We start from the raw sequence: 24,643 nt of genomic DNA, 5'->3' as shown, positions 1-24,643 counted from the left end.
CGAGCTGATGACAAAATCGTACCACTTGTTGTATGCTGTATTACTTGCAGTTGGAAGCCATTTCTTTGTATTAACTTCCATGATGCAACATATCTCTCTATATATATACATATAATGCTGAACTTTTATGTCTTATCTTTACAGCTTGGTTTGGAGCCTGTGACTGTTGGTAAGGCTGCTCTTGGAAACATGTTGGGTGGGATTGGATACTTCTTTGGCCAGTCAAAGATTTCACTTCCATCAATCTCCACTGTAAGAGATCCTAGAAGTGATTCCCTGCTATTTTAGAAAACTCGCAACATGTGCAATAACCTAATGACAGTGTTAGATAATTCTATTTTTCTCATATATGCAAGAAAATATCTAGAGCTCTGTGATGAAGAGCATATCATCATATCTGAGCCTACAATGTAAGAGCTTTAAAATATGGCCGAATTAGGAAGTTACTCAAGTAACTATACTTTTTCTCTTCTATGTTTGTCAAGCAAGAATATTTCGGTAATACTGCATTTAAGAATCACGTCAGTCAGTCTATGATGGGAGAATTTTAGGAATGGTGCTATTAGTGCTTGAGTGGTTACAGGGATTATCTGCTGTTTCTCTTGACTTGAGACTAAAGTTGACTAGAGGAGAGGATACGTTGCTGAAATCTTGAAAATAAAGAGTTTTAAGAAGTATAGATGAGGACACCTACTAGGTTCATGTTCTCATCTCCAATTGCACACTTCTCAAGGGGCAAAAAAGCAGAAAATGTCCTTGTTAAAACGTAAAACTAATTACAAATATATTTCTTCATGCTAAAGTTGCAATTTCATAACTTTTGACATCAAATTTCACTTACCTTCCCAGAAAGGATGATAAATGGAAGGATTCCCCAAACTGCCATCTAGTCAAGTTGCCATTTGTTTCTTGTTTCCTTGGCTTCAGGAATCTAATGAGCGGGGAACTCGCATAAAATTGGCTTCCCTACATAACCCCAAGTATATGCTTCAAGATTTTGGATGTACTGATGATTAATTTGCTAAGTTGATAATAGGTGTAACTATTACTCAAGACTTGTACCTGGTCGCAAAAGTTCTTTGGATGTCTAAAGCACTTTTTGAAGTTATATTATTTTCACTCTTGGATTCCTTTAGTTGTTTGTTCAAGAATCATAACCATTTAGATGTCTAATGAAGTTCTACAATGGCTCCTGACATGTACAGCCTAATGCTGGGGATAATTCTGTCTTATACTGGCCTGCTGAGCTATATACAGCAGTTCCAAGTCGGCCCTTCTTCCCAAGGGGCTTCCTATGGGACGAAGGTTTTCATCAACTGCTAATTTGGTCAGTGACTTGTTCGTTTTTTTTATTTGTTTTCTACTGCTTGAAAATAGTATTTTAGCTGGTTTCTAGTCCCTTTGATTTGCACTTATAAGGGAAATCTTGAATCAATCAGGCGTTGGGATGTATACATTAGCTTGGATATCATTGGACATTGGTTAGATCTGATGAATATTGATGGATGGATTCCGCGCGAGCTAATCTTAGGTGCCGAAGCATTGAGGTAATATATGGTGGATCCTGTTAAGCTTAGTTAACTAGCTCATAGTTTTTCTTGTAATCCCATCTGAAACTTCTATGTGGTCAACCTTGCAGTAAGGTCCCAGAAGAATTTGTTCTTCAGCATCCAACTAATGGAAACCCACCGACACTGTTTTTGGCCTTGCGAGGTATTTATTTCTCTACCTTTTCTTCGGAACTTTCTTGAGAAGATATCCTTCTCATTGGAATAGCTATAGCTGACTGCATGTTATTATACTGTCTTGTAAAGTTAGTATTGGTTCACAGTCTGTTTTTTGTTAGTGAGTAGTTTGCTTAGCTTAACAGTTTGTTTGTGGTTAAATATCTCCCATTATTAGTTAGTTAGTTTCTGCTTAGCTGGCACCTAGCTTTCTAAAGTCAGTCAGTGGATTGGGTGTGTATATGTAGAGGTCTCACAAGAATGCATTTTAGTTTTCACTTTTCTATTTCTGAAGCTTCTCTCTTTTTCTCTAGTGGCTTCCCAGTATCCTCCATAGCTAGATTGGACTTTGTTGTTTGCTGCCATTGTTTTCCTGCTTTAGATCTACTTCTTCTACATTCTTCCCCTAGTTGCAATTTTTCCCTAGTAGCAAAAGTAGTTTTTTAGATCATGGAGACACAGTGTATAGTGAGCTCTTTCAGTGAAGAGCAAGTTAAGCTTCATCAATGGTGAGTGCGAATGTCCAGCTCGTGAGTCCTCCAAGTGTCAACCATGGGAGAAGTGTGACGACATGGTCACTTCTTGGATCTTAAATTCTCTGATGAAAGAGATCAAAGATTGTGTGGAATAAGCTAATAGTGCTGCTGAATTGTGGAAAGAATTTGAGGACTTTTTATGAATGGACCAATGGAGCCAAGCTTTTTTGCAAGGAGCACTTGACATTACAAGTTATCACACAGATTAAGAAGCTTTTGGGGGTGGGGGGTGGGTGGGTGGGTGGGGGGAGTTAAATCCATTGAATGCGAAGAGTCAGTGCACTTGTGGAGCGAAAGAGAATCTGCACAAAGCAGAACAGGACAGGAGATTCATTCAGTTCCTTGTGGGACTCAATGAGGTGAACACAATTGTGAGAGGAAGTATCCTCATGATCCACTGTCTTCGGTGGCACAAGCCTTTTCCCTGCTAGCTCAGGACGAGAAAGGGGGAGATGAGGCCCTCAAATCAGCTGTTGAGTCTACTGCTTTCAATTTCAATATGCATGGAAATCTAAATTTCAGGACAAACCATTCTGCCAATAGCAGCTCCTTTGGCTCTCTTTTGGGCCTTCATGTGGCCCCAAATTTCTCCTCTATTGGACTTGAACCATGTAATACGTGTACTCGTGTAGCACTTGGACGACGCACTTAGACCACTCCTTTCTATAATTGTTAGGCTCATTCTTGAGTTCTTCTTCCACGATAAGCATCTCCTGGGTTTCCCATTGAACTCTGTCAACCTCTAATGCAAGTATGCCACTGTGGATGCTATCAAGTCTTCTTCCTTATTTGAAGATCTTTCAAAACACAATAGATACTATACGTTAGTTATTTGGTGCTGGAACTAACAAATAACATGTCAACATCAATGTTATCAAAAGCGAAAAGCTCAATAAATTCTTGAGGTATGTTGGGGCTTTGAGCTATTAATCACAAGCATGAATGATAAATACATGGCAATTAAGAACTTGAAAAAAATTATGATAATGGACTCGTTTGGTCATGCGATATGAAATCATAATATGTAATCATGAGATGAAGTTGATGTTTTGTTTGGACATGCAATTTGGACTTTTTATATATTATATTGTATGTTGTCTCGTTAACATAAAACCCCATAAGTTTTAAAACTATTAAAATTGTCACAGTTCTTGATACAATCTTACCAAATAAGCAAAAATTTATAAAATCACATAATACACTACCACAAAGCTATTCTTAAAAAATACAACATTTATCGATCAAATCTTAGTTCAATAAAAAATATAATTGAAAAATTATTTTTATTAATTCTTTTTGAAATTGATTATTTTTTTACAAAAATAATTTTTCAATTCTATCTTTTATTGATTCAATATAATCTTACCATTATAGTTGGTCTTGTCCTCGATATAATGAGAAAAAAATATTTTTTATTAAATGTTGATTTTAATGAAGTAAAATAAATTTGATAAAAGATAACGAATTTGGTGAATATAAATTGTAAACAAGAATTGATTTGAAGTAATAATAAATTTCACTTTGGTGAGAATAATCTTTATATGAGATATAAATGATTTAAGATGTAATGATATGAATTAGAAATTTTATTTATATATGAAACAGATGGCTAGTAGATATATGTGGTTCTTTTTTACAAATATAACCTTGTGGGTCAACTTTTATATTTGGAAAATCTCAAATTATGATTTTTGGAGAATTTGGGATTTCATTTCGATGATATGAATTCACGGTGAAATCGCATGTCCAAAGGCTGATTTCATCTCATGATGTGAAATCGCATGGCCAAATGCCTAAAAAGTGAAATATCAATTGTTTGGTGTCACATCTTTAGGATCACACTCATTGGCAACGAAAAGTATGCCTTAGCTTTGATGACGACACTGAAGCGCCCATAAAGCGAGGCTAAACACTCAACATGTTCCGCGCCTTGCTTTAGGGCTGAAGCGCGCCTTTGAAACAATAGTTAACATGAAACTCAGGCACATGAAGCATGATAATGTAATATCAGGTGCACAAACAACAGAAACTGTTCCTGAGATGAGGGTTAGAGAGCCATTGGCTACTCTGACATAATTCATGTTAGGACTAAAATAGTAATTTTGTTAGAGGAGCCTGTCATGTGTCTATTATCACTTGAATTAACAAATGAAGAATCAAGGTGAGCATTAAAGGCCATTATTGATTGCACATTATTAGATGTGGAAGCAAAAGGTGAGTCAAGTTCTGTCAGGAGTCGGCGTAAATGCTGAATTTCATCTGAAGACAGTTTTTCGCAAAGATGTTCTCCTGGATGTTTCCACATTTTCTAGAATATTAGCCAAACCCCTTGATGGACCTACACATTTTCCCCCATGATTTATGTTGGTATTGCCGTGTAGTTTCCTACTTGACTCTTTTGTATCCTTGGTTTTCCACAATAATTACGCTGTATGTAACTGTTATGTGAAGTGCTCAGCTAGTAGTTGTTCAGGATCTCTTCTTGTTGATCAGAGGAGTATGCATTATTGGAACCAAGAATTTGAATGCTGATTTGATTATACACAGTTTCCTTTTAAACCAATTTTTGAAAGAAAACTGCATCATCGGAGCACTCTGCTTGGAGATCCTGGTGATAGTCAATGTCCGGCCATAATTCAATTAAGGTGGAAGAATAATCGGTAGAAGTCAACTAACCTTGCTAAGTGACATGCGTTTTGTTTTTAATCTCAAAGATCTGGCCATTATTACCCATGCGAGAATGAGTATCATCAAGCAATAATATTATTTAGAGATTCAGATCTGCGTTCAACAATGTGTATCTTCTTAATATTGTAGAGCTTGAACATATTCTTGCACTTTCCCAGAGTCTGAGGAACAACTTGCTAACAATATGACAAAATTTCAGCTTACCACCCATTTGCTGCAAGTTCTGCTCTATCCATCTCAACATTTTATGCATTGCAGACTTAATTGGACTGCAGTTTTCTCCATCTGTTCATAACGAACTCTAGTTAAACAAGTAATCATAGTAAGTTACTCATTTCAGATCTGATCTCCAAGCTGAAGAAAGAAAAGTTTGCTGCAACTGAGGCCAGGGATATCTCTGTCTTCTTGGATCGGGCATTTGTCCGCCTCGAAGCATGGTTCAAATGGTTTAACACAACTCAAGCCGGTAAGTAACCTCTTTTGTGAATTTTATTTACAAAAAGGTCTCCATCTTTTACTGTTTTTACTAGTTGATAAACTGGGAATGTGATGTTACTAGTTACTATGGTATCAGTCTAACTTTGGTTTGTTTATTAATATTTTCTGAAAAAACATTTAAGAAGATTGCCTTCTGTTTGCCAGTGATCTTAAATTTATCTAATTCCTAGGTGTAGAATTAGTGGTGAGCATGATTTACATTTGTCAGATTTATTCCATTTGTTTCCGCTGTTAAGTTTGTGCCATTAAGTAATTCAGAACTGACAATGTGTGTTTTGGTTGGTACTGGATAAGTTTGAAATATCTTTGTCAGTTCAAATGGAAAATATGTAAAAACTGATATCACTTACCAATGTAGCCTTCAAAGCCTTATGATCTTGATAAGCTTGATATTATCTTTTAGTTTACTTCATCAGAAATGTATCAATGAGACTTCACTTGTGGGGTTACACTAGATTTTTTGTTGTTGTAAAACTGTATCAATGTAACAATAATCTTCAAGCTTGCTGCTGACGGTTGGCAGATAAGTCTTTGGAAGCTAAACTTTGTACGTTGCAATCTTCTTTGTAGAAGTGTTTAAATCTGCGGTAGCTGTAGAAGTACACGTAGAAGAGGAAATTTTCCAATTGAAAAAAAATATGTTTTTAGCACTTTATGTAATGAAAATTATAAAAAACTTCAGCAAGGTTTTGCATCAAAAGAAATCGATGTTAAAGCTATCAAGTGTTGATGGTGAGGTGGGAAAAAATGTTTTGGCTTAATATACGGAGCTCATGTTCTTCCCCAGATTTTTGAACTACACGCTTTCCTTTTTCTGATCTTCTATTTGAGTTGCATGTGATTGTTCTTAACCTGTTAAGTTTTTCAATTGCAGGAAAGGAAATGGGTAGCTATTACTGGCATGGAAGAGATACTGCAACGATCCGTGAACTAAATCCTAAGGTTTTGATCTAAAATATGTCTATGCTGAAAGCTTCTCTACTGATGTACTTTTCTTTCCTTTTTTCTTGAAAGCTGATAGTAATATCATTGCATGGGTAATTTTTAGTCTCCTCTCAGTAAATACAATTTCTGAAATCTTGGAGGACCTATATTAGATCCCTAATCACTCAATAACAAAACCTTAATTTTCTTTTTGTAATTATTATTTATGTTGACCAATAAATGAGATGTGGAGAGAATAAGCTTCAGAAAAAGTAACAAATTTGGCAAAGCATGAGAGCCATGTCCTTCAGCCCTGCAATATTTGTATTATGCAGATCCTATTTACAATGATCTAGTTAGATTGTAAATCACTTAGCTCCACATGTTTCTAGATAGTAGATAGCGAAATAGAAATAGCTATGGGGATACCACTTTGAGAAATGTAACTAATGTATGTGTCTTTAACCTATAAAAGGATATACGCAGAAGACATCTTCTCTTGTTTCTCTCAGTTCTCTCTTCCTTGTTTATTTCTCACATGGGATCAAAGCTTTTACAATCTTTGTGAAAATATGAGTAGTTTCTGCCTCTGGTGGGAGGCCTTATGCTGTCTGTATGAACTTAGTTTTCCATTCTTTCACAATTAGTATGTCTCTTTTCACAACCAGTTCTCTGTCTGTTTATGGACTTGAAGAAGATTACTCACAATCAGAACTAGTTGTCATAGTGAATCACAAGAATTTGAGGGCTTCGGGGAATTTTAGGGGAAAAACTGGACATAATAAGGAGGAAGTCAGAAATCTTGTTATTTCAATCGGAAGAGCAAGTTAGTGAAGATTTCAAGAAGAAGAAAAAGCTTCTTTGTATTTCTTGATGAATATACAACTCATGAGAAAACGTACTTATGCGATGAGTCCTAAGACTAATTAAGGAGAGACAATATCAGAAAAATATGAGTAGCTTCTGCCTCTGGTGGAGGCCTTGCGCTGCCTGCATGAATGGAGTTTTCCATTCTTTCCCAATCACTATCGTCTCTTTTCACAACCAGTTCTCTCTATCTATTCTATGAATTTGAAGATTACTCACAATCAGAACCAGATGGCATAATGAACCTCAAGAATTTGAGGCTTTTGGTGAATTTTAGGGAAAAACTGGACATAACTAGGAGGAAGTTTGAAATCTATAATTTCAATCTGAAGAGTAAGTGAAATTTCAAGAAGAAGAAAGAGCTGCTTTGTATTTCTTGATGAATATACAACTCATGAGAATGGGTACTGGGTACTTATAGAATGAGTCATAAGACTAAATAAGGAGACAATATCACATAATCAATTTCAATCCATTACAATCAATACAAATTACACTATCATTCTCCTCCTGTAATTAAGCTATCAAATCAATCAACACTCCCCCTCAAGTTGGTGCAAAGATGTCGCACATGCCCAACTTGCAAACCAGTGTATGAAAAGTCTGTTTGTTGAAGCCTTTGGTAAAAAGATTATCTAGTTGCTTTTCTGCTGACACGTGGACCAAAGTCAGGATACAATTCATAACTAGTTCTTTGATGAAGCGTCGATCAATTTCAACATGCTTTATTCGGTCATGTTGGACTGGATTTAGAGCTATAATGATTGCAGTCTTGTTGTCCCAACACAAGGAAAGTTCCCTTTTCCAGACAATCTCAATTCCAGTAGCTTTTGTAATCATAAAAGTTCCCAAACACCTTGGTCGATAGCTCTATAGTCTGCCCTCCACACTTGATCTAGCAACTACACTTTGCTTTATGCTTCTTCAAGTAACCAGGTTTCCTCCTACAATTGTATAGTAACCAGATGTAGATCTTCTGTCGTATAGAGATCTAGCCCAATCCGCATCTGTAATGGCTTTCTATTTGGAGAAACATACTCCTTTCCCTGGAGACGACTTCAGATACCGCAAAATGTGAGACAACTTGCATATGAGGATCTCGGGGATCATCCATGAACTAACTCACCATTCTAACTGAATAGATTCCAATGTGAGAGAGATAAATGAGTCTTCCAACCAGCCTATGATATATCTCCTTATAAACCGAATCCAACTCTACTCTGTAAATTTGTGGTTACTTCCAATGGATGATTCTGTTGGTTTGTAACCTGTCATGCCAGTTTCTTAGGTCAAGAATATACTTCCTTTGAGAAATAAAGATTCCCCTTTTTGATTTTAGTAACCTCGATTCCCAAGAAGTATGCAGTTTTCCAAGATCCTTGATCTCTAATTCTAGTGCCAACTTCTTCAATCGGGTTATCTCCTCTTTGTCATCTCCTGTCATTACTATGTTATCAACATAAACTACGACAAGATTGTATTTACCTTTGATGTCTAATGAAGAGGGTTAATCAACATTGCTTTATTGGTAATCGAAGGAGATCATTGCTTTGCAGAATATGTCAAACCAAGCTCTAGGAGATTGCTTCTTTCCATACAAGGCTTTCGAGGGTGCATAGTGTTTAGAAGCAATGCCATCACAAGGAAATTGTTAGAATTCACGGACAGTATCTGCCAGAACTTAGATGGGAAGTGTCAGAATAGTCTTGCGACCCGAGATCCGGAAATATTTTTTGGGAGAAGTCACCGGGAAGTTGTAGATCTGGCTGGAAAGCTAGCTGCCGCGCCAGGACCCTAATTTTGGGATCGGGAAAAATAACAAAACTGGTAGGGATAGGCTCGGAATGTTCCAGTGATCCCAATAGGAAAAAAATCCAAAAGGAACTGACCAGAAGGGGATTGTGTTGCGGACAACCAACCAAGAGAGAGAAAACTTGACCTCTTCGGTAAAAACGTAACCATTGTGCTGCACGGTTGATAGCTCACCTCAGAAAGACATCAATGGCTCTGATACCATGTAGATTTCAAGAAGAAGAAAAAGCTTCTTTGTATTTCTTGATGAATATACGATCCATGAGAATAGGTACTTATACAATGAGTCGTAAGACTGAACAAGGAAAAACATTATCACATGATCAATTACATTCAATATAAAATGAAAAATCATTCTACTCCTATAATTAAGCTATTAGTGTAAAAAAATCAACAGTAAGGAAGAAGCAACCGAAATGAACAAAAGGCTGGGTGACTGTTAAATTATGAAAGTAGAAGCATCAAGGAAAATTTAGGGCAACTCTTAATCGCAGGACTTGTTAAGGGTTTGGTCTAAAAATTAGGAGTAGCATCTGCCTTTATGAATGGGATACTCTTTTCTTGTGTAGCCTCTTTTTCCTTTTGGGTAAAATATACTCATTTTGAAGACAAATATAAATTGTGGAGAAAATCAAGATGAATTGTATAGTTTTGTTTTATTTTTGGTGTAAAGAAAGCTATGCTGAGGAGGCTGAATCACTAGTTGATATGATAGGATCCTTGTGAAGCAGTAGCCTAAGCTTGATTGGGATTTTGTGAAGTCTTTTGCACTGGTATGATGTAATTTAATATATATATATATATATATATATATATATATATATATATATATATATATATATATATATATATATATATATATATATATATATATATATATATGTAGTTACCAGTTTTTAAAAAAAGGGTGCATCCAGGGATGCTCTTATTTATTAAATAATAATATACCTAGCAAAAAATGAGCTAGACATTCTTCCGGAGCATGAACAAAATTAAGCATAGGATAGATCAAATAAAGGATCAGTGTAAAGATAATGACATAAAGAACAAGTAACATGTTAAATGGAATGTTTTATCTCCCTAAGTCATCCCTGCAGCTGATATACTTTGCTTCATGCATGAATTGACCATAGAACCTACCATTTCTGGCTTTTACAGACCTTATCTTCTGGACTGGATGATTATCCACGTGCATCTCACCCAAGTGAAGATGAACGTCATGTGGATCTTAGATGCTGGATGCATCTTGCAGCAGATTCCATGCACTCAATAGCGGAGCTTCTGAAGATGGATAAAGATATCAAAAAGGTATAGTAAATACACAAGTTTCTTAAAGCATCACTGTCTTGCAAAATTTGCTGAGTCCTGCAATAACTCTTGCAGGAGTATAGTTCAACTGCAAAGCTTCTCTCAGATTTTAAACTTCTTAACAAGGTACAATATCTTCTAATTTCTAATTCTTATTTCTGATGGTATAAGGTTCTCTTAGTTGGCTATAGCACCATCTGGAAGGGTTTTATCATTGACTTGTAACTGTATAGTGTAACTGCTGCACCTGTTAAAGTCTGCAACACTTATTGGATATTAAAATATATCTCAAATGTTCTTCTAATGTTTCAGATGCACTTAGACACTGCAAATGGAGCTTATTGTGATTATGGAAATCATACAGAGAAGGTATGTGGTTCATCATATGAACATGTCTGACCATTGTCCTGGGGGCAGAGTATGCATAGTTTATTGTAAATGATGATTGGTGCAGATTCTATTCGTGCTTGCTACATTCCAAACATGATCAGGTTCGTCATGGTCTTATCCATGATTAGTTCATTGATAGTATTGTCTGATGTATTTGAGTGCTCTTTCACCTTACTTGGCACATTGCACTTGAGAAAGCGTAGGTGGGTTTTATCAGGCAGAACAGTGAATCCCAAGGTAAAGAGATATGCATGTAAATTTCTGAAACCTATATGAATGAATCTATCCATCAACTTTGTTCCCTATACCCAAACTGAGGAAACCTGATCTAGAAGCATTCTCTTAACCTCATAGTGCAAATCAAAATATTTATCTTTAAGTATCCAAACTTAAATTCAAAGGAGCCCGTAATAAATGTTTCTGGAGGAGAACATAAATCGAGTTTTTCTCTTGCAAGAAAAAGTGAACTTAATGACAATTTTAAGTTGGAAAGGACCAAGTACAATTGATGTTCCAATAGGTTTCAACACGGTGTTTCCTGAATTTTTAAAATATACGTTATTTCATCCATTTAAGATATTCCTAACAATCTTTACAGTAACCCCCCCCCCCCCCCCTTTTCAAACACACACACAAAACCAAATTCAATCCTCTGTCCCTGTGGCGGTGGGTTATGGGCCACGAGAAGTGGTCTATCTTCTTTTCTCAACAACGCTCTTTTCCTTTCAGGTTCAATTAACTTGGAAAATAGTGGAGACTGGAAGCAACTACCCAAGGCGAGAGTTCATACGAGAAGTCCTAGAAAAACCTGTTCTACAACTGGTTCCTCATCTTGGTTATGTTAGCCTTTTCCCATTTATCCTCAGGCTTATTCCACCTGTAAGTCTTTTGGCATTGTTTCAGCAATATTATAATTCCAGTTGTTTTAACTCTTGATTTGCTTTTATATTTATATTCAACTTTTTTGGCTAGATAGTGGCAGTAAAAAGCTCTATTCTTTCTTCCTTTTTTGGCATCTCTTTGTTGATCTGGTCAATTGAAATTGCTCGTGCATGTTATTTTCATTCAGGACTCACAGATACTCGAGAGTCAGCTTGACCTCATCTCCAATAAGAGCATTTTATGGACTGATTTTGGGCTGAGATCCCTATCCAAAACAAGGTGATGCAGTTTGTGATATATGTGCTCACTATACTAGTTTATTACTATGATACCATCTGTTCGTAGTTTCTTCATAAAGAAAATCTGAAGAAATGTTATCTCTGTTTTTATTTTTGGGTTGTGCCAGCTCCATGTATATGAAACGGAATACGGAGCATGATCCTCCATATTGGAGAGGGCCTATCTGGATACCCTTGAATTATTTGATCGTTTCGTCTCTTCATCACTACTCTCAAGGTACGAAATGAACAACAAAAATCTTACTATAGATACTCATTTACCCTGGTAAATACTTATTTGTACCCCGTGCTTTCTTTGGTCATGGACACGTGTCATGTCCTGCATTCATTTGTTTGTGTAAATACTAGGTGCAGGTAAGTTCTTCACCCTTGATCCTTCCTGAGATCCTTATGTTAATTTATTTTTGTTTCAACTTTTGAAGAGCCCGGACCATACAGAGAAAGAGCCAAAACCGTCTATAATGAATTGAGGAGCAATTTGATAAGGTACTGGTGTTCTCCCACCTGAAACTGTTCCTTGATATTCTTAATACATTATGGTGGCTGCTCAGTTGTGTGGTATATACATGATAATGTTTGCATTTTTAATGTCACAGAAATATCGTTGGAAATTATAAACGGACAGGGTACTTGTGGGAACAATATGATCCCAAGAAAGGGAAAGGGAAAGGTGCACGCCTGTTCACTGGATGGACAGCAACTGTGCTATTGATCATGGCAGAAGCTTACCATGAAGTTTAGGATCACCCTAATGTAGCAAAAGCAATCATTTTTGACATATTGAATTCAGACCTCCAAAAAAATACATTTTACTAAAGATTTGAAGGCGACTTCTTCTATTCCCTCAAGAGTTATGTTGACATATTGCAAATGTGCAACTGGGAAGAGCAACAACTCGCTTGATATGCCGAGTAAGTTCATCTTACATAATTTATTCAGTATGGTGAGGATTCATCGTGAATTGAAAAAATTACATAGTAAGGCAAACATGTGATATGTATTTACTATACAAAATTATAGTATATTAGAGTGAGTTTGACTTTTCTAGTAATTTTTTAGCTCATCTCTTGTTCGCTTCTTCCTCTCTCTCTTCCTTTTGTCGCTCACCTTGTGCAATTGACAGAACACAGTTTTATTAGATATGACAATGATACAAATACAATATTGTAACAGTCAATAATACAAATTAGCTGTCAACTGTTCAAAAACTTTTCAATGATGCAAAATATAAATGAGACATTTCAATTATACATATCCTTGTTTACGGTTTAAAACATAAATTGTAAATTTCAGTGATACTAATAAAATGGAAAGCTTTTTAATGCAATAAATGGTAACAAATTCAAATATAAATATAAACACGCAAGGCAACAAATACATATTTAGTTGATACAAATATATTTTTTAGATGTAGTTGTATTTTTTGATACAATTATATTTGATAATACATTTTATTTGCTAATACACATGATACAATTTTGTATCAACAAATGCAATAAGATTTTGTTCAAATTGTGTTCGTTGATAAAAAATAATATTACAATCATTGATACATTTCATACAATTGATTTGTAACTAGTACAATAATTTTACAGTCGTATTCATTAATACATGCAATTGATTTGTATAAACAAATACAATTTTTTAAAAGGGTAAATCACATAAATATGTTATATTTACCATTTATGTCAATATAATTTTTATAACTAAATATAATAATTTTTTGAAATAAAAGAAAATGTATTGTCGCTTCCTTTCTCGGTCCTTTTGCCTCTTTATCTTTTTCTTTTCTTTTTAACGATCTTCTTTCTTTCTTATCTTTCTCTCTTTTCTTTTTAAAAATTCTTCTTCTTTCTTTCAATTTTTATTTAATTAACAAATCAATTTTTCATATTTCATACTGTGCATGTCACTATTTTTATACAAAAAAAAAAAGATGAAAAGAGGAACAAAAAAATCATAAAATTGTATAAAATCACATTTTAAAGCAGAAATTTCAAATCATTAAAATTACAGAAGTAAGAGTTCACCATTGATAGTCATTATAAAGCTTCAAATTTTGATTTCATTATTTGCATTTTACAAATTTGTGATAAGTTTAAATAGGTAATTCTATAAATAATTGAAAATATCGTTTGGAGTTCATATCTCAATTTTAAGAGAGTTTGGTCAAGTTTATAATTGATTTTAGGAGAAATATTAGATTGAAATGAATTAAATATAACATTAAATTGTCTTGCAAATGTATTAAAGTTGAATTAGATGATACAATTTTAATGCAAATTAATTCATTTTGAAGTTTTTTTTTATTTATTTGTTACTATCGGATACTTGTTTAATTCATTACTGATATAACTTATCAGTTTATAGATCATTGTCATGTCTTTCGTTATTTACATTTTCCATTCATTCTTAATTTTCTTTTCTAATTCAACTTTAAATACTGTGTAATGCAATTTTAATGTTAATTTAATTCATTTCACTTTTTTTTTATTTGTTACTATTGGATACTTGTATAATTCATTATTGATAAAAGATTAATTCACTATACAGATCATTGTCTTGTCAATCATTAGCTACGTTTTCCATTCATTTTTAATTCTCTCTTCTTATTCAAATTTAACACAGTTTATTACAATTTTTTACAAATTTAATTCATTTTGCATTTTTATTTATTTGTTCCTATTGGATACTTGTTTAATTCATTATTGATACAAGTTTAATTCACTCTATAAATCATTCTCTAATATTTCATTTGTTGCATTTTTTATTCATGTTTAATTTTCTCTTCTACCTCAACTTTAATATTTGTGTAATACATTTTTAAATACAAGTTTAATACATTTTGTAATTAATTGATTGATTTTTTACAATTGGTTACTTGTTTAATTCATTATTGATACAAGTTTTATTCAGTTTACGTTTAGATCAAAGATTGTTCTTTTATTTTCTACATTCTGCATTCATATTTAATTCTCTTCTAATAATTCAACTTTAATATGTTTGTATACATTTTTAATTCAAATTTAATTCATTTGCAATTTCTTATGTCTCTTCATTTGTTATGATTATACTACTTCTCTAATTAACTATTGATATAAATTTAATAGAGTCTAGAATATTTAATTGTTCTACGAAAAAAGGGGAAAAAACAATAGTAAAGGAGACAGATCAAAAAAGCAAGAAAAAAGGGACAACCAAAAGAAAGTATGAAGAATGAAAGAGAGAAAGGAAGAAAGAAAAAGAAAGAGGGAGTGAGACAAAGAGAAAAGGAGAAAGAAAGAAAAAAAGGGAGCGAGACATAGAAAAGGAGAAAGAAAGAGAGACAGGAAAAAGAAAAAAATCAGAGAAGTTGCTCTAAATGGTAATAAATAAAAAGTATCGCTAAAATCAAAAATTATTTATTAAAATGTATCAATTTATGTATTTTTTCCTATGTATTGAATTTTGTTAGTACGCTTGATAGAATTGACTTGTATCAACAAATGTAATAATTTTGTATACCAAATATACATTTAATATCAAATACAATCGAAAACATTTGATAAAATTGTATATCTCACGGCTCCATCGGTCAATATGCTTCGCCTCTCCATGTAACTACAAATCATAATTCAAGCAAATTGTAGCATCTGAAATTAAGTCAAAACTATATTCATTTTTGAAAGTTTCCCCCATAAAGAATGGGATAAGATGAATCAGAACAAAGGACAAGTTTCTTTTTATTTCCTGTCTATAATAAAAGGACACATTTATTTACTTCTGTTTCACATTCACAAACTTTAAAAAGATACAATACTCAATTTCCACATGACAATATACAGAAAGAAAAATGTTTTATCTTAGAAGAAAAATGATATAATATACATTCTGCTCCTAGGGCTGATCAGCTGCCTTAAAAACATGACAGCTCTAGAGAAAAATGATAATCAACATTACACAAAGACGGTCTCTCCATCTTCACCAGAATACAAAGTTGCATAATTGCTACATTGGAGTTCTACTGCCGACTTCAACAACTCAAAGGATGATGCTGAATTCCACAATCTAACACCATGAGCCACTGCAAATTCAAAACCACGGCGCCCTCGGCATAAGTGCATAAGAAATTACTTCTTAGCTCTAGTGTCTATGCTCATGCGTGTGCACAGACGGAGAAGTTACCAAGGAACTCCTGATCTTTTTCCTTCTACTGAAGCAAATTTACATTAGAGTCGCATCATAATCAATTATGGGTGTGTAGTGAGTTCTCATGAAATGAGCTGCGGACATATTATAAATTAACCACATATGTAGTGAGGGCTAAAGCCAAGTCAGTCCATGCTTGGAGCATCCATCAAAGTCACAGGTCCTTAGTAGCATATCACCTTGTCACTAACCAACCAGGTTTATATAAAGTATCTTTCTTAAAATCGCGACCTGACACGGAGGTTGACTCACCTTGACGACGAAAGCACTGCGATGAAAGCATTACACAGGATCATGATCAATATTTTAGCACAATAAACTTGTAAATTTAATCTCCCTATACTTCCCCACAACTCTCAAAGCAGCAGAACAAATGGGATAAAATCAGTCAGCACAGTTGACAAACATACAATTTTTTTTAACAATATATATAACGTTTCTGCACAAAATCTATAAATCAAGCTAAAAGTCCATGTCAGGCAGAAGATTCAATAAATAAATGAAAACATTACAAACCTTGTAACAGACTATGGTATCATCTGGATACATCGCAAACAGTTTGGTTCCAAGTCGAGCATGGCAAGAGTCACAGACACTCTCATCATTTATCAAAACATGTCGCGATCTTTCCTCAAACCTTGCCAAGCTTGCATCAATATCCAAAGCACGAGATAGGTTATGGACAATCTGTAGCATTAATATCATCACATGCCATGAGCAAAGTATATTAAGTATTCTATGTTGATTCCATTAATTAATTAGCATAATTTTAGGAGACTATAATTTTCGTCCTAGAGTAGTTATAGGAATATACCATTTCCTTTTAATGTAATTAAGTCGCTACATAATTAGTATAGATTCACTTGTATAAATACAACTTCTCATGCATACTAAAATACAAAGTTAGCCTTTTTTTCCTTCTGGACCTTTTCTTACTTGATCAAGGTCTTGTTTGATCTTATATTAAATCTAGAAAATTGTTTGGTTATATTTAAAAACATGTTATTATGCACCCCCAATTTTAAAGCAATACTTATCTACTGAAAAAAAAAATGAAATTCAATTAAGCACACTTACTCTTGCAAGGGTAGTGATGCACAGATCTTTGAGATTCGAAATAACATACATGTTACAAAGCAAAGTGAGTTGACCATGACTAATACTTATTCCGAGTTAAGTGTGCTACGGGCAGGAGATTGATTATTATAAAGATCTTCAAGTGAAGGGTAATGGAAAGGGTATGATTTTGTAGCTTGTTAAATTAGGTCTTAAGGCCTAACTCACACCCTAAAAGCTAGCTCAAAGGGAGGAGGATTGCTCAAACCTTATAAGGAGTCCACCCATCTCATTAACTACCGATCTGGGACTTTTGTCATTCTTTAACATAGCTGATTTGAACCATGAATATGATCAGATGAGTTAAAGTTCTTGGCAAGTTCATATTTCTTCTCTTGAATATGCATGCTCCTATGAAGAGAGTCGATGAGGTTGCAGTAACAAGCTCCAATAAATAGTCGGAGTCAATTGTCTCTCATGAATAGCCCAGGATGATATCTTCTATTAAGATTACTTGCACTGTGATTATTGTGAAAAGTCAAGGCATACAGTGGAGATATGCGGGAAACTACATGACAGATCGCATACCAACAAAGAGGTCATGGGGGAAAATGTGTAGGTCCTAAAAGACCTGGCTAATATTGCAGAAAATAAGACATCCAGGGTAAGGGCTTCGAGAGAAACTATCTTACTATGAAACTCAACATCTTTACAGACTCCTTGACCAAACTTGACTCACCTAAGTTGTCAGATCTAATTATATGCAATCAAGTATTGTCTTTACTGCTCCCTTAATTCTTTGATTGTTGATTCTTGTGCGAATAGACACGTGACAGGCTCCTCTAAAGGCTAACAAAACTACAGAGCCAACCCCCGACTCTCAAACAGATTCTATTGTTTGTAAACATGATACTACATAATCATCTATTCTTCGTGTACTTGAGTTTTCTGTTCACATGTTATCAATTAGCTCCATTACCAAAGAATTTAAGTCATAGCATCAAGTTTTCCCTGATCATTGTGTTTTACAGGAAATTCAAACAAGAAAGAAAATTGGCAATGAAAAATTGCATAATGGCTTATACATGTTTGATGCGACTCGAGACTCTGGTTAGAAATATTTTTATTCATTCTGATGTAAATGGTCTTACTCAGACACTGTTTCTTTGTCTGGAATTCAATGGTTTATTTACTTCTACTGATTGTTGCACTAGGCTGACTTGAGTGTATCTACAAAGGCCAAAAGTGAAATTTTCACTTGTTTTTGGTCATCAAATAACTATCTATTCCTTCAGCGAAGCAGCTACAAATCTGTGGAACATGTTCCTCTGTATCCTAGGAGTCAGTTGGGTAATGCCTAAGTCTACTATGGATTTACTCAACTGCTGGAAAGGTATTGGCAGCAGAGGAACCAGTGAAGATCGGTGGAGATCCATCACAGCTTGTGTCTGGTGGACATTGTAGAAGGAGAGAAATTCAAGATGTTCTGAAGGCAACGGGATCAACAGCCAGAAGATTAGAATCCAATGCTTTAGTTTACTTTACTTTTGGTGTAAACAGGATATGGTAGGGGATACAGCAGACAATTGACTTGCCTTAGTTTACTTTACTTTTGGTGTAAACAGGATATGGTAAGGGATGCAGTAGACATAATTGACTTCATAGGTAACTTGTAAAAACCTTTGTTGAGTAGTCCTCACCGAGGAAAGTGCACCAATCATGTGTGAATTGTAAATTGTTCCTCATCATCTTTTTGTTGATGAGTTTTTGTGAATAAAAAAGTTACCTTTGCTCAAAAAAGTATATCGTTGTTGGGTAGTATCCTACACAGGAAGGATACAAATGCTATCATCTTCCCTCCAGGACATCCTTAGTGAGCATGAATTTCACCTTCTGAGAGTTTTGCCCTATTTTGGTATTACACCATCACCTCTTCATGGGGAGAGCAAGTAGGGGAAGAGATGATCCTCCCTAGGTTCACTTTTGAAACTACTACAACAGGGGAAAGTAACATTGGAGTAAGAATTAAGGAGAGACTGTTGGGACATTTGGATAGACCTGATTTGAAAACTTCTCAAGTAGAACTAGAGCAGAAGAAACCATTATGTGATTTGTCGTGGTTAAATCCTCTTTTACCAGTGAGTTATCTACCTTGCCTAATGAGATAGACTTATCTATTACTCACAGGAAAAAAGTTAGATCTTGTACCTTACATTCTTTATCTATTATTTTGAGGAAGAAAAAATATTTATGTAATTTTGACTCCTATAATTCCCCAATTCCCTCCTGTAAAGCCTTTGGCTTGTCTATTTCTTTTGTATTTATTCCCTAGATATGGACGAGAGCTTTTGCAGATCCTAGAGGAAAGCAAACTATGATTGAAGAAATGAAGGCCTCGTACAAAAAAACAAGATTTGAAAAGTTGCTTGGCTGCAAATGGGTTTCACTGTGAAATGTTCCTCAATAACCATGGTGTGAAGACCAGCTTTCCATACCTCAACTACTTCCACAGGATACCTGCCACTTCCCAGGATCAGGTAACTCAATCCACCAAAGCAAAGGACATATTGGAAGAATCACGTAGTATTTTTGAATCTACTGGGATTTGAACCGGAGACCTTGTGTTCTCAACCCACTTGATTGACCACTAGGCCACAAACCTTGAACGCACTGTGAAAAATAATTGTGATAACTCGATTGAAAGATTCATAGCAAGATTGGTGAATAAACTTACCGAGTTGATTATCAGGAAACGTTTACCATAGTTGCAAAGACGACCACTCTAAGAATTCTATTGTCTTGTGCAGCTAATCTTGATTGGGCCTTGCAACAATTGGATGTGAAGAATATATTTCTTCATGGAGACTAGGAAGAAGTGTATAAGGAGATTCCTCCCAAATTTGATACTGAACAAAGTCAAAGGAAAGGAGTGAAAACTGAAGCGATCTCCTCGAGCTTGGTTTGACATATTCTTCTTTTACCAACAAAGCTGACATACGAGCACACCTCTTTGACAACATCAAAAGGTAAAATCACTGTTCTCGTCATTTATGTTGATGACATAGTAATGACAGGAGGAGACAAGACGGTGGCCTGATTGAAGAAGTTGTTGGCACAAGAATTTGAAATCACAGATCTAAGGAAGTTGTAATCTAGATCAAGAGAATCTTTCTTTCTCAAAAAGAAGTATATTCAAGATCTCTTTAAAGAAACTGGGATGGCAAGTTAGCGAGGAGAATCAATTATTGAAAGCAATCACAAGTACAAACAGGGGTTGAGGATAAATTTATTAGGAGAGGTATCAGAGGTTGGTTGGAAAACTCATGTATTTCTCTCACACTAGATTAGACAAGTAGACATAGCCTACTGAGTCACCTTGGTAAGTCAGTTTATGCATGATCACGGATATCCGCATATGCAATTGTCTTTCTCATTTTGTAGTACCTGAAGTTTGCTCCAGGAACAAGGTCACCCCCAGATAGAAGTTTTTACAAATGCAGATTGGGCTGGATATTTAGATGACGTAGGATCTACATCCATTATTGAACACTCGGAGAAGAGAACCTAATTACTTGGAGAAGTAAGACATAAAGTGATTTACAAGATCAAGTGCAGAAGAAGAATATAGAGCTATAGCCTAAGGTGGTGTATGTGAGCTTCTTTTGCTACAAAAGTTATGGGAAGAATTGAGAGTCTGGGAAAAGGAGAACTTTCCTGTGCTGCGACAACAAAGCTGCAATCAATAGCTCAGAATCATGTTCAACAAGACCGAATAAAACACATTGAAATTGATCAGCACTTCCTCAAAGAGGAAGTTACTAGTAGCACCTTGAGTCTGCTTGATGTACCTTCAGAGAAACAGCTAGTGAGTGTGTTTACGAAAGGCCTCAATAGAAGGACTTTTCATACTGTGGTTTACAAGTTTGGCATGTAGAACATCTTTGCTCCAACTTGAGGGCAGTGTTGCTTGTGTCAATAAACTAACGTGGTTTTAGTATACTTAAGTTTTTTTTACTAGTTTAATTATAGGAATAGAATATTTTATTTTGTTGTAATTGATTGTCTTCCCTTAATTAGTCAGGAATCACTTGTATAAATAACCCTCTCCTTCCTTAATTAATTAGGATTCACTTGTATAGATAACCTTTCTCCTAGAAACTAAGACATACTAAAATACAAAGAGAACTCTTCCTCTTTCTCAAATTCTACACTATGCACTGCAACTATACCACTGAACAAAATACTAGACTCATGGTACCCAGGAAAGTATGAAATAACAATGCAATTAGGACATACTTCACTACAGCATCCCGAAAAAGAACACCAGGAATATATATCAACAGTCTCATCACTAGAAAAAGATTTTGTAAACAGCTTTCAATCAGACATGGAACAACTTGTTCTCTGAAAAAAAGATTGTCATCCAGCTTTCCAAAGCTGTCAAATGCATGTTTAAGGTAAGCCTGAATCTAGGTAATTTAGCCACTTGCCTTTAGGATGTAATCTCGACAAGCCTTGTGCCCTTTAGAATATCATATATATCCAAGCAACTAATAGTACTCAGATCAAAAATGTACATACTACATACTATCATGACTCAACATAAAGGAGAGACGCCATGTCAATTGGTAAGTTTACCTTTACAGCAATTCATGCTGAAGTTTCAAATAACATAGACAAAGCATATGTATTAAATCAAGAAAATACACACAGCATTACCCCTCATCCACGCTCTAACATATTGAATAAGCTAATACTATTGTAATAAATTCTTGAGATCAATAGAAATTCATCCCTGAAGAGTAGAACATACTTGGCCTTGACGATGATGGTGAAGTCGAGCTCTCAACATCCTTAATATTGTCTCAGAAGCAAGTTGAAGGGGCATATCTGGTGACAATCTCTGCAAAGTGAAACCTCAACTCAGAATGAGTAACGTTGACATTGTTAGTAACTTTTTGCAAAGAAAATTAAGTCAAATAGATGTTATTTGCCTTCTCATCATCTGGTTCCCTTAAAACAGCATGAAAAAATAATCCAAAACAAATATACATTGTCTAGTTATCTAAAATGATTTTATCGAGTAACCTGAATACTTAGCAAATGAAACTATGAAGATACAACCATTGAAACCCCACCCCCATCCACCCAGTAATTTAGAAAAGGTAACCTAAATATCATTAGACCTATCAAGTCATCAGACAATTCTTTTTTCCGGCCTTTGAAAATTTAAAATCACCATAAACAAAACTCAGACTTCATCTTTCACTATAGAAAGGCAATTCTAAAAGTTGATATCCAAAAATGGTATCACTGTGTTACAAGTTGCATAATTAGATGTTTGGAACGAAGTAAGAGGACTACTTCTAATCTGTAACGCACTATGTGACTGAATATGCACCAATAGCTAAAATTAGGACAAGAAAACTTAATTTCCCAAAGAAAAAAGAATATGCTCCAATCTTCAAGATTTAAAGAAGAGGTTCCCTGTTTTGACAAGTGACAACCAAATATTTCGTACTCTGCTAATAACAAAGATCCAACATTTGGCTATTGGTAAAAATCAAAATTTCTACTTTTAAGGTACGATGAGATGTTTTTCCTTCAAATAAATTTCTAGGATGACTTTTCTCTTCTACCATATTTTATTTTATAACTTTGGAGATAGGTTCTCATACTATAAATCCAGTGCGAAAATTAATCAGATTTTTGATCTTCCAGCCCAATCAACCATGTTACTGACATGATATGGTGGATAAACAAATACTCACTCCGTCCAAATTTATGTAGCACCATTTGACTTGGCATAAATTTGGTAAATTATGGGCCCCCTCAACCCTTTCCACTTAAATACCAGACTTTTGTTTGCTCTGTTGTTTGAACTTGTAATATGTATCTAACCAGCACACACACGTAGTGTTGCCACTAAACCAAAGCCCTGGGGGTAGAACAAGCCTTTTGTCTCCTCATTGACCATTACATGAGTAATAGAGCAGAAGAAGGATAAGTTTTAGTACCTCCAAAACTTGCAAAGGGTCTAGCATTTCTCCATGATTGTGCAACAGGCGCACAGCAGCTTTGAACATAGGCTCTTTACCATTCATTGGCTCCAAATACATTTCAAGCAGCCTAAGAAGAGACAAGGTAAGGGAAAGGCTAAGAGAACTTCTACTAGACCAATAATCTAAAGAAACAAATGAGAGAATACTGTACTAACTGCATGTAAGCATCTGGCCTACCGATCTCAGCACAATATTGTTCTGCAGCTTCACAGTCTTCCAACTTTCTGCCAGATGAACACAACTTTAAATTACAATCCCACAGATAGTCATCTTATTCAGAGTAATTGCCGATTCAATTATGAAATACATATTTAGCAACAATGTGAATACTAAGATTTCAAATATTTTCGCCTGTTTAAGTGAGGGACTTCACATGTAAAGCAGCAGAAGAGCATGTCAACCATGCATTGCTCACATTTGGAAAACAGAACATCTTTTAAGTTGTTCATTTGTTATGATAAAGCTTGTTGTGATGTACCCAAGCAATAACCAAACATTTATGAACTTACAAGGCAAGAATTTGAAGCACTAATGTTTCTTGACCGAGCTTCCTGTAAAGAATAGCCTGTAATGAAACCATCAATAACACAAGGACTGCAAATCACAAGGAGAATAAAACAGTTCAAGCTGTTATCCAGCAGAGATGCATATGCCATTATTTCTATGAAGGGCCTAAATTTTTTACTGACCTTCTCGAGCCATAACTCGGATCCTTCAACCAAGTCAAGAACCTCCTCTGGATCATACAAGTCAGACGACTGTAAAAAAAATTGCAATCTCTCTCTGACATGAGTATGAAATATTGAGTTGTTCCAACGGTCTGAGATGTTTATCTCCTTATGGTTTACACCTTCAAGATTGTGCGTAACATGCTCCTTTTCACTAGCATCAAGTGCTGATTTAGAAAGCAAGAGGGCATAAGTTGTATGAAACCGTGTGTCACCGGAGTCTTGATCTTCAATTAACCACTGGAGATATCTGCACGGTAAAGCTTCAGTTTATAATTCAAAGAAACATATAGACAGTTAAATGCCTCATTAATATACAGATACATCTTTATAAGATAATATTACCCAAACCAATTAGGCACCCAAGGAAACCAATGTTATGGATAAAAATTATATTGAACAAATTAAAATAAAAGGCAAGAAATTTAGCATGCTACATGCTACTTGCTTTTTTCAGCTCTCATCAGGCTAAGAGTGACGGAATGCAATTTTTAGGATATTCTTACAGCTAGTTTGTGTTGGTACTTGCAATTTTTCAGATCATCTTGTGTGACATCATAAATTATTGATGAAAGGAATGATTTTGAAGAAATAGGCTTGTACTAAAACGATCTAAAAGTTTATGAAGGAACTTGACGAAGAAGCCAACAGATGATCAAGACATATTCATTAATGGATATA

The 24,643-nt window shown here is 34.9% G+C and overlaps 2 protein-coding genes across 5 annotated transcripts in view; one reads left to right on the top strand and one right to left on the bottom strand.

Annotated features, from left to right (window-relative positions):
* Nucleotides 1–12,991, top strand: part of LOC101267114 (mannosyl-oligosaccharide glucosidase GCS1) — a 37,022-nt gene extending 24,031 nt beyond the window's left edge. The window contains exons 9-22 of the mRNA XM_004239157.4: nt 145–252; nt 1,206–1,327; nt 1,440–1,547; nt 1,640–1,713; nt 5,289–5,414; nt 6,321–6,388; nt 10,208–10,357; nt 10,433–10,483; nt 10,670–10,726; nt 11,477–11,626; nt 11,817–11,908; nt 12,036–12,145; nt 12,351–12,414; nt 12,525–12,991. Of these exons, the coding sequence (XP_004239205.2) occupies nt 145–252; nt 1,206–1,327; nt 1,440–1,547; nt 1,640–1,713; nt 5,289–5,414; nt 6,321–6,388; nt 10,208–10,357; nt 10,433–10,483; nt 10,670–10,726; nt 11,477–11,626; nt 11,817–11,908; nt 12,036–12,145; nt 12,351–12,414; nt 12,525–12,669 (1,425 nt within the window). The 3' untranslated portion in view covers nt 12,670–12,991. The remainder of the gene's footprint in view (nt 1–144; nt 253–1,205; nt 1,328–1,439; nt 1,548–1,639; nt 1,714–5,288; nt 5,415–6,320; nt 6,389–10,207; nt 10,358–10,432; nt 10,484–10,669; nt 10,727–11,476; nt 11,627–11,816; nt 11,909–12,035; nt 12,146–12,350; nt 12,415–12,524) is intronic.
* A 2,643-nt stretch (nt 12,992–15,634) lies between these two features.
* The window catches only part of LOC101266820 (vacuolar sorting protein 3), a 35,956-nt gene continuing 26,947 nt past the window's right edge, over nt 15,635–24,643 (bottom strand). The window contains exons 8-14 of one of the 4 annotated variants that reach the window (XR_741402.4): nt 23,924–24,212; nt 23,744–23,799; nt 23,412–23,458; nt 23,190–23,301; nt 21,986–22,075; nt 16,633–16,803; nt 15,635–16,384 (exon numbers count right to left, since the gene is read on the bottom strand). Coding sequence is in view for 1 of the 4 variants with exons in the window: in XM_004239156.5 (XP_004239204.2) it covers nt 16,292–16,384; nt 16,633–16,803; nt 21,986–22,075; nt 23,190–23,301; nt 23,390–23,458; nt 23,744–23,799; nt 23,924–24,212 (880 nt within the window). In the remaining 3 variants the exon portion in view is untranslated. Of the gene's footprint in view, nt 16,385–16,632; nt 16,804–21,985; nt 22,076–23,189; nt 23,302–23,389; nt 23,459–23,743; nt 23,800–23,923; nt 24,213–24,643 lie in introns of all 4 variants that reach the window. The other 3 variants (XR_002027824.3, XR_011221151.1, XM_004239156.5) reach the window with 3 other exon arrangements.

The sequence above is a fragment of the Solanum lycopersicum genome, chromosome 5, assembly GCF_036512215.1.
Source record: "Solanum lycopersicum chromosome 5, SLM_r2.1".
Taxonomy (NCBI): Eukaryota; Viridiplantae; Streptophyta; class Magnoliopsida; order Solanales; family Solanaceae; genus Solanum; species Solanum lycopersicum.
The sequence above is the reverse complement of the archived record's forward strand: the minus strand, read 5'-3'. Positions and strand labels throughout refer to the sequence as shown.